The 10,219-nt window shown below is 36.2% G+C and overlaps 1 protein-coding gene across 1 annotated transcript; it reads right to left on the bottom strand.

Moving 5' to 3' along the window:
- On the bottom strand, nt 1-10,134 carry LOC131780899 (probable cytosolic Fe-S cluster assembly factor v1g210509). The gene is made up of 22 exons (XM_059097527.2): nt 10,036-10,134; nt 9,922-9,963; nt 9,243-9,293; nt 8,768-8,829; nt 8,286-8,379; nt 7,698-7,793; nt 7,338-7,374; nt 7,037-7,091; nt 6,377-6,459; nt 5,990-6,044; nt 5,167-5,238; nt 4,722-4,843; nt 4,017-4,089; nt 3,875-3,926; nt 3,579-3,620; nt 3,222-3,296; nt 2,763-2,819; nt 2,616-2,685; nt 1,986-2,079; nt 1,675-1,719; nt 1,210-1,240; nt 1-664 (listed from the first exon to the last, which is right to left on the bottom strand). The coding sequence occupies exons 1-22, from the start codon at nt 10,099-10,101 to the stop codon at nt 593-595; spliced, it is 1,446 nt and encodes a 481-aa protein (XP_058953510.2). The 5' UTR covers nt 10,102-10,134; the 3' UTR covers nt 1-592.
- Between the last annotated feature and the right edge of the window lie 85 nt (nt 10,135-10,219).

The following is a 10,219-nucleotide window of genomic DNA, read 5'->3' as shown; positions in this document are numbered from 1 at the left end:
AAAGTAAGCGAAATGTTTTGCATTAGAATAGAAGACGTAGAATGAGGTTCCACGAGATATGTTGAGTCTGAGAACTTTAAATATAAACACATTCGAAATAAACACTTACAAATTTCAAATGAGTCCTTCGCAATCGTGAGATAAACCATGCGCGTTATTCTGATATTCTTATACATTTTCTCTTGAAAAATATTTTTAAATTTAGAGTATTCCCACTCATTTAAATAGTCCCCCCTATGAAAAATACACTGCTGCGACTTGACTATTATTATAAGAAATAGATTTTGCAAACGATACTTCGCTCCGAGAAAAAGTCTCAAAAGAAATCAATTAAAAGTTTTGGTTCTCACTGTCATAGAATTTGACAATCTTGGATGGCATGACGTCATTATCAATCACCATTTCACTCTATCATTTTTTTTTATCGAGCCTCCTGAGGCTAAACAGCATAGCAACTCTGACATCAGCCTGATGTCGGAGTTGAGTCAACGGTTGTTGTTCTTTTAATTGGACAAAGCAAAAATCTCGATCGTGATTGGCTCCGCATGATTCCACGGGATATGCTGACTGGGTGACATTTTGCGATAATGCATCACCACTTTATATTCAGTGCTGTGTTCAGTTTTTCCACCTCGTGATAATTGGTGTGAAGCATCTCTTTTACCTGGGGTGAATAACAACAAGTTGAGGCAACATGTTGTGTTAAAAACACTTAACTGTTCAACTTTTTGCAATGTCTTTCATCAGCTTGCAACACCGAAATTTGAGGCGAACAAGTTGAGTAAGTGGTGTTCATGAGGCAAGTACCCCCGCCAGCTTGCAATGTTGTGCAGAATAAAATTTAAACAATCACTTGCCTCTTAAGCTTTGATTGAACAGTCAATGTGTAGTACACCTACATATAATTTTAATATTTCTCTCCAATTCAAAGAATAAAAAAGCAACAGAAATAAATGGAAACCAGTCAAGATTCCAGTTGAAGGCTAACAAGTTAGCCAGTTTCACCCCTTCCGTTCTTTGACGTTCGCTCCGACATTTTAAAACAACAACAGCTCTGATTTGATTCTGTTACGTATTTGGCCTTGTTTGACAAAACGTATCCTCACGTGTTGTCCTAGCTCTACAGAAACTTTTGAGGCTCTAGGTTCGTTAGCTTATCCTTGATATACAAACATGAAAATATTATAAGAAAAAAAAATGTTTTCACACCTTTTGTGAAGATTGTCCACCGAGCCACTCTCTAAAATATCGAACAAACAACAACTATAAAAAGATCACATCACAATATCATATTCTTTGTCTTAACTAGACTGGGAGTTTTCATCAGTCAGGTAAGGTCATGTTGAGGAATTAGGACTCAATATTCTCTGTTTACCCGGATCGTTGTATTATCAGCTGCATATAATAGTATCTATAATTCTAAGTCCTCTCATTGTAAATACTACTCGTCTGTCTGAGGTAACCTTTCTGATGCGCCCCGTCCAAATGCCGTTAGCCGGTATCACTAATTGCATGCCATTTCATCTACATTACCCTTGGTTAACACCTTACTGTGATCTTGCCAGAGCACGTCTCTAGACTTCCAGCGGGTAAACACTAAGCCGTAACGTCTCCCGTTCGCGTAGTTGCCAAATCTAAACATACACAGTCAAAACATTTAGTGATCCATCTCACCTGTACAAATCTTCTACCGCTGGATTTTCACTCGGCTTTCTTGATCTGGCCAAAACAAAATAGTATACACAGTTTCAATAAGATCCAGAGGTAACATCCCTTGAACGCAGTTACCATACAAACAACAGTTGTTTTTCTCTTCAAAAATTGTTTTAACGAACTTAAGTTTAGTAGTACTTCGGAAAGGATGCATCACAAAGATGGAATGCCTTCTGGTTGAACGAGCCATCGTTTTTCAAGTAAGAGGCTGCCCGAAGAAACACGATGGAAAACGACAGCAACATGCTGCTAAGAAAGGTAATGGAGGTTACCTCAATGAATTGTAGAGTTCCTCCAGTCTACTTATTAGCTCTTTTGACGTTTCTCCATCCCCTGGCCTTATCTGGCCACCTCCGTTGAGACAGCCTGGGAACGACAAACGAACACAAACTCAAGAAAATCATCACAGATCTTTCGAAAAAGGGCAAGATGCTTAATTTGGGACCTTGAAATGTTTGCCACATCCAAATTACTTCTAAAGGAATTTAAAATCGAAGCTGACGTCCACTTTGACTGCTTTCCAACAAACACGACTGTGTTTCTCATTTTCACGCTTCTTGCCTTAACCAGGAAAAATCAACAATTTATCCCACTCATGTTAATCACGGATATTCAAACTGACCCCACAGTTCAACAAACAGGAATAATGGTTTTCACAGAGAGATGCAGGGGTGATGCCAGTCCAACGCAGATTACCTCCCCCCTCCCCTCCCCCCACATTTCTTCAGCTTTCTCCGACAGTTTGATGGTTGTCATTTATACTGCTGGCCGGGGAGGATAGAGGCAATCTGGTTTATACTTGAACCCAGACCTCGGAGTGCAGTGTTTATTGGCCTGCTGCCTCTCCATAAACATAAAACCGCAGAAACAACGAAATAATACAATTGTATAAAGAGACTCACCCGCCGGGCATGCCATGACTTCCACAAAATGATATGGAGACTTTCCCCGCTTTATTTTCTGTACAAGATTCTACAATCATTCACAAACATTTTTATAAGTATAATATATAAATTCCAGTAACAACTGAGCAATTTGTATAAGCTAACCTGGATATTTCGAAAACCGTAAGCTGCTGCAAATTTGAGGACTTCTTTACCATCGACCTGAAGAAAAAACTTGGAGTTCGTGACCTCGCCCGCAGAGGCAATCAATACAACATAAGAAATGAGATCATGGCTGGATATGAAATTTAAGGCTGGGCCAACAGCATTCAGTTACCCTAAGGGACCGCTCATTATTTATCACAGGGAGGGGGGTGTTGGAGGATTTTGTCATGTAATTTTACTTAATCCCCCCTTCTATTGAATACTACAGAGTATTCCCCCCCCCCCAAAAAAAAAAAGGAATCCTTTCCCAGGCGATAAATTAAAACTGGTCACTAATGTCAATGAGTAGAATCACGTCAAGCACCTTGCACAAAGAAGATGTTGAAAAAGAAAGGTACATGGATCATTCGCCAAACGGCTAATTGAGCTAAAGTAATAACGAACGTATGCTGCCATTACCTGCAAGGTTACCTCCTTAAAGTCCCTGTTCCTTAGAGTCTTGTAGGTTATGTTTTCAACAGTCTGGCCATACAACTGAGAAAAATAACACGTGTGAACGCGAATTACAAATATCAGTCGTTAAACAAACATGAACTATCAATTATTGAGTCAAATTGCACAGGTCACATTCAATCGTGCTTTTTCCAGTTGAGGGAAGTTTACTAGCATAGAATGAGTTTGTTAGTGTGGAGGGCCACAAGTCTTCTTTGAATTTGCTTAAATATCACAGAAAACTTTTGATAGAGATAAAAAAAGAATATCTGCAGCAAAATGTCTTTTAATTAGTATCCTTGCAAATTGTTATCTGAAACTTGCCTCCTTAGCAGCGTAAATAAATATGTGCTCCAGAAAGCCACCCTGAAATATGATAATCAAACATCATTTACTTCCGCAAATTAAGAAAAAATTAAATTAAGACTAGAAATGGGAATAGGCCTTTTAATCAAAACGGGATCGTTTGTTAATGTCTCGTCGGATGTGACTCAGAAGTGAAGTTACCATACAAACAAACCTGATTTGAGAAAAAGTTTTTTTTCATTCTAATTCAGAAGACATTGATCCATGCAATACAGAAATTAAATACATAAAAAAGACGCTGGTAAGCATCTTACCGAGCCACCTCCAGAATGGCCTACAAGTTCTTCTTGATCAATGCTTGAAAACCTGAAACATCCATAAGAACAACTCGGTTACCCTTGACAAAATTTTCTTAAAAACGCAAACATGGCATATCCTAAAAGTGCGATAACTTACAACGAGTCCAGTTCAGCATTCTCCAGCTCAGCAAAGTTCACATTCTTTTCCTCAAACATTTTCTCCAGTTCAACTAAGCAAAGGGAAAAAAAAATAAGTCAAACAACCACTGTCCGAGACAAAGAACTTTAATCTAAAACAAAAAATTACTTATCTAAAAGCTTTTTAGAAGACAGCGTTTAATTTCACTTGGAATTACAATATCGCGCTTCTAGCTTGGCGATTTGGGCAATATCGGTTTTCCACGTGAAACTAAACGTAAAATTTCACGAGTTGCTGTATTTTAATAAAACACACAAAATGTTAATTGTACATCAATTAAGGCAAACAGTTCCTCTCCTTAAGTATCACTGACCACTCAGTACCTAAACTATCATGAAAAGTTCCTTTGATTTTTTAAACTTGATTTGTCCTTCATACCCAAAACACGGAATGATAGCTAGTTGTAGGCGGCAAGCGGCATGCAGAAGGCAGCCAATGGAACGGCGGAGAGGGAGGGCGGGTGGGATGCTGTCTACCCCTTCAACCATCTGCTATCACTTTTTCCTCTTTCTAACACGAAATGCCTGATTACAGGTTTTTCCAACCCATCAATCTTTCTGACCCGCTGTCATTAACCTAGTACTAGAAACCCTTACAACAACCACTTAACCAATTACAAAGCTGCAGCTCTTTTGCTCATTAAAACAAAATAGAGGAGCATACTTGTTGAAATAACACAATCCACATCTCTTGTTCTATATATATCATTATAAAAGTCTTCTCTGGAAGCTTCAAGCTTTTTGTCAAAACATGGCATTATGGTCACATGATAGATATCATCTGGTCTGTTCAGAAAAATAAGGAAAAATATTAAATTTTGCAGTGTCCCAGGAACAGGTGACCTGCACAAACTAAATGGTTGGTATATATTGTTTGAAAGTGCACTTGATCAAACAACAGAATTTGTTTTGAGTGACTGGCTTCCAATATTTCTCCAAACGGTAACACCCTTGAATCAAATGCAAAGGTCACAAGGAAACAGGAACTGATCACCAATTTAAGAAGCTCCTGATCGTCAAAGAAATTCTTCCTGTCAGTAGCATAGGAACTGTTGAGAGAACAGTGCAATATGAATGTTTGAGTGTGAAGGGTTAATGCAAAATCATACTTTTTCCCCATTGATTTTCCATAGTGATCCTTGATTAGAGAACCCATGATCTGCTGCGGAGATTTTGTTGTGCTTCAAAAGAGATCAGAGGTAGAATCTAAGATTAGATACAGAGATACTCTGGTATATTTTGCTAGTTACTGCAATAAGTACACTCCTAACAGGATAAAGAGATGTAGAGTGATCTGAAGGCTCACCACTTGCTAAAACACAAGGATAGTGAAGGAGAGATATGTTTGCATTTGCTTGTGGTCAACATGCAGTCTGCTAATGACACAGCTGAGGCATAATTACCTTATCTAAATCAGACTCTCAATGACAACTCAAGTAGAAAAATGCACCATGTAGTAACCAAAAATGTCTTGTGTGCAACAAAAGTTGCATGAACTTATGATAAGCAAAACTGAAAACGGAAGAATCAGACTTTTCTCATATATCAGCATATTCATTATATTCCTTCAGTTATTCACATCGTAGAGTTTTCACCTCCAAAAAGCGTTTTTAAAAAAACTTAGAATACAAGCAGTCCCTACCTTTTTGCAAAGTCTGTCATGCAAGTTAAAAACAAAAATGAGTGTTAAAAACTGATGTTAGCGTCCTGTGCTGAACTCTGATAGTTGGTACACAAAAAGTAGGCATTTCTACCCAAGTTCACTGTGGCATGTTAAAATAATTTTTATCCTATTGATTTTTTTTAAATCATTAAAGTGAAAAAGAGGGACTGCTTGCAGTCTACTAAAAACTGTAATTGACTGTGTCTAATCCCTCTCGGAATCTAAGCCCCAACCAGTCAATCTTAACAGGAAAAAAAAACCACAAACACCTGACGAAGGGCAAAATGTAGCTACCATGAGTCTTCTCAGCATAACACACCCAGCCTGAAAGGGAAATAACAGTGTACTGACCTTCTTGTTAGCACATTATCAAAATTTCTATCTTACATAATGATAGGAACTCTAATGGGAATGCACATTTCACAAGATCAAAAAGATTGTGAATAACAAAAAATGCAGCTTTGACTGGGATGAAATTGGAAATAAACTAAAATACAACAACTACTTATTCTCTTCTCCAAAATAAATGCTCAGAAATCATAATTGGAACAAAAAAAAAGGGGATTAATTGAACAAAAACCAATGAAAATACTTAAAACATAAATTTCTAAGATCTAAACAGTAGAGATCTAGAGGTCTGAAAACACTATTCTCACCAGGGCAAGCTGATGCCAACATGGGTACAGACTCCTTCTCTCCAGATTGCTGTGCCTTTAATCTCTGAACAAACTCTTGTTGACTACAAAAGAAATTGTTGAATACAGCTTGTTATACTTTTGTTTCATATTATTAAGTAACATGTATATGTTGTATGTTACATGAACCTCCAAGTCAAAATGGTTTCTGCTCAATTTGATCTGGAGTTTCTTTTTTTTCAAAATACATCAACACAGTCATAAAACATCCTTAACATCATATAACCTGAAACTGTTCTAAACTGCAACACACATTATTGATAATGAATCCCTTTTTGATCACTGCGAGACCAAATACAATTCAAAATACAGACAGTTTAAAAGGTAACAAACTAAGCAAGCCATTTGCAGAAGCACAATCATCATTCATAAATAGATGTCACGATGCCAGTTTAATATACATGTGAAATAAATGGCTCTATTTTTTGGTTCTTGCATGTGAGTGTTAAGTACAATACACAATACGAGTCTCTTTCAACTTTCAGGTAATGTTTCACAAAAATCTCTCTGCTTTCATGGTTCCAATCATGTTTATCTCTTCAAACTTTTTTTCAACCCCTATCACATTGAGAAACTAAAATAAAGTATACAAAAGGTCTGACTTGTAATAATTATTAATACCTCTCTGTAAGACTAAAATCCCTTGAAAAAGTAGTGTCAAAAACATGATGAACACCTGAAATTACAAGAAGGAATTCTTTAGTTTGTTTGATCACAGCACATTTAACATTAATTCTAAGTTAGCTTCATAAAAGAATCATGTTACCTCAAGAATGCATTGAATGAATCTGGATGTTACCATATCTATGTCTACAGCTATTTATTTGTACTATGTTTTATGTAACTATAGTTAATTAATCCTACTGTCATGATATGATTTACCTAATATAAACAATTTATTTGATATTCGATGGCATCTTACCAAGATTTTTGAGAAAAGCTGTTAACTTTTTAGCTGTCTGCAAAAAGAGCAAGGGAATTTATTTTACAAAGAGAGTTCTAATGCTGATAAACACAACACAGAAGGAATTCTTCAGGAGAAATTACTACCAGTTGACAACTTAGACATATCAGAGCAACAAGGTATACTGATTTGACTGCATTAAAAGCAGAGAGTAACATGCTTAATAACAAGTGAAGGAAAAACTTTATTTATGTTTTATAGCTGGTAAATTATGCTTGGTAAGCAGGAGTACATGAATAATATTGTGGACTTATCTTGGTTAGAAAACGTTATCTTGACTCATAAAGAGAATTTCTTGGAAACATTAAGCTATCTTACCTCGGTGATGTTTAATCGGAACTTTGCTGCAACAGAAGCACGTGATTGAGGAGATACAGAGACTACTATCAGTTTTTGCCCATCTGGTTTACCTTCCTACATAAAAAAAAAAGGAATTTTTAAAGTTTGAACAATTATACTTACTTCAAGATCACAAACCACTTTTTTCATTACACAAAACTGTGTTAAACCTTTAACTCCCAGATCAAATTTGTCATTCTCCTCACTGTCAACCACACAATTCTTATAATGTTAGTTTGGAGAATTTAGTATTGGATCAACAAATTATCCCCAAATTGATATTTTTCTTTATTCTCATCACTTATCTGGTTGATATTGTATTGATATTGTAAGAAGAAATTCTGTCTTGGTCACTCATGGGAGTTAAAGGGTTAAGGCTGATGGTGACAAGGGAAATTAATATCTACTCAACCTCAACTGCAAATTTTTGTTTCTAGTACATGTATATTATATTATTTTCAGTTCTTATTATGTTTGATTTACTTCTATTTTAAGTGGCCAGATTCTTTATTTTAAGTCACTGTTACATTTTGGTGGGCAAGCTTATGGTACTATATACACACATACCTTGGCAAGTTTTTGGTTGTTTTCTATAATCTTGTACAACTCTTCCTGACTCTGTTGGGTTATGAGAACACTTTCTGCTGATGTTATACAGCCGCTAGAAGTAAACATAATTTCGGCCAAAAGTTTGATCCAGATCAGATAGCTCTTTTCATTTTATGATAGGGAGACTATATCTAAAAAAGAGAGCTTTGATTGAGTACATCATGGATAGCCTTAAGCAGTTTTTAGAGATAGCAATTGGGGAATACCTTTGAAAAAATATACATTTTTGCTTTGAAAAAAAAAAAGAAAAGAATTGGGTAATTATTCCATACAAATAATTTGAGGAAATAGGGATGATGTCCAATCATGAAGTTCCTTTGCCTATTTAAATCCATCTGGTATGTGAATTGAAAATATTAAGGAAGCACACATTAATTACAGAAAAAAAAACAAAAAAATGGTGTTTTCATTATAGACCCTAAATATTAAAAATCCCTCACCTACAAGCCAGGCAATCATTTAGTGTTATTTGTGCTCGTTGGAGTTTGGTTTTCTCTCCACCCTGACAAAGTTTAACAACAGTACTCTCTCATTAGCAAGATATCAAGTTAACATAATATCCTATACTGAGAGCTTTCTTCACTGCCAACTTAGCAAGGGAAAGATATTGAACTAAGTAACTTAGCTTATCTATAAATGGGAGATGCAGTGGTCAGTGCACTGATTGAGCCAGGTCAGTGTGTTGTGTTCTTGGATGAGACTCTTAAGTCTCACTGACAGTGCCTCTCTCCACCCAGGAGAGTAAATGGGTACAAGCCAGTTGTCGGGGAAGCCTGATGAAATGCAGGGGGGGGGGGGGACAACTTCATGGTACATGGAAATGGGGATAAGCTCTGGCCGGGTGGGCCAATAGGCTTTAATGCAGACTATAACAGTTTTACTGCTTAAATTTGGGAACACAGATTCTAGATTTACCTCAGAAAGCTGAATGTAACTTCCATCATCTTCAATCTTGATTTTTGCCAACTATTAAAAATCATAATGGTCAATCAATGAACTCAATCCTTTAGTTTGATCCAACTTTAAAACTCAACCTCTTAAATATGCCATTGTGGCCTGGATTGACCATAGGAAAGTAACAAATGTTAATCAATGGACAAGATTATAGATACTGATAGATTATCATATTGGTTGAACCACTGCAGCAGATCAATCACTTGATTGATCTATTGCACTTGATTGAACTTTTTTCTAACTGCTATAGATTCTTCTCTCAGTTAGAAATAGATACAAATGAAATGCTTAATTTTAATTATTAAGAGTGTCTTACTAACATGGGATAAATTAACACGATCTGAGAGTTTTTTTTAACCCCTTACACCCTGACATCATCATGCATATTCTCCATACTGTTCTTTATACATTTCTTAAGCTGCTACCAAAGAGGATTTGTATAGTAATCAAGAGCTTCTTTAGTTGGAGATCATTTCCTTTTTTCTCGTGAGTTAAATGTTTCATTCAGGGAGGACATTGTAAGGAGAAATTAGATGTCAACCGCTCTTAGGGGTTAGAGGGTTAATAAATTTGTACCCGGGATTTTTTTTATCAAATTATTGTATAAAAAAATAAATGGAAGAGTTAATCATACACTTACATGCCCTGGCTTTTTCTCTACTTTTACCGGCTTTATACATTCCTAAAATGAAATCGTATTTTGATAAGTCAATAGCAAAGTTTATAATATATTCATAAACAAATGGCTACTCACTTGCGATGGAGTAATGAAATCATCCAAATCTGTCAATTGAAGAGCTCCGCTAAAACCGACCGCCATTTTGTTTTCTAAAATTGATACTTCATGTCTTTTTGTCACATAGTGTACCCTTGCCACAGTCTCGCATCTGTGGAAACCCTCTTGGACTAAGTAGAAAGTCTTTTCGTTTTAAATTTCA

This window comes from Pocillopora verrucosa, chromosome 1, assembly GCF_036669915.1.
Source record: "Pocillopora verrucosa isolate sample1 chromosome 1, ASM3666991v2, whole genome shotgun sequence".
Classification (NCBI taxonomy): Eukaryota; Metazoa; Cnidaria; class Anthozoa; order Scleractinia; family Pocilloporidae; genus Pocillopora; species Pocillopora verrucosa.
The sequence above is the reverse complement of the archived record's forward strand: the minus strand, read 5'-3'. Positions and strand labels throughout refer to the sequence as shown.

Bases quoted from the DNA above. Each gene is read 5' to 3' on its own strand.
- LOC131780899 (XM_059097527.2), bottom strand. From the start codon at position 10,101: ATGGCGGTCGGTTTTAGCGGAGCTCTTCAATTGACAGATTTGGATGAT. The intron at 7,794-8,285 runs GTATGTGTGTAT...TTTTTTATGTAG, and splicing joins ACAACCAAAAACTTGCCAAG to GAAGGTAAACCAGATGGGCA. The intron at 665-1,209 runs GTGTGAAAACAT...TATTCACCCCAG, and splicing joins GTGGACAATCTTCACAAAAG to GTAAAAGAGATGCTTCACAC.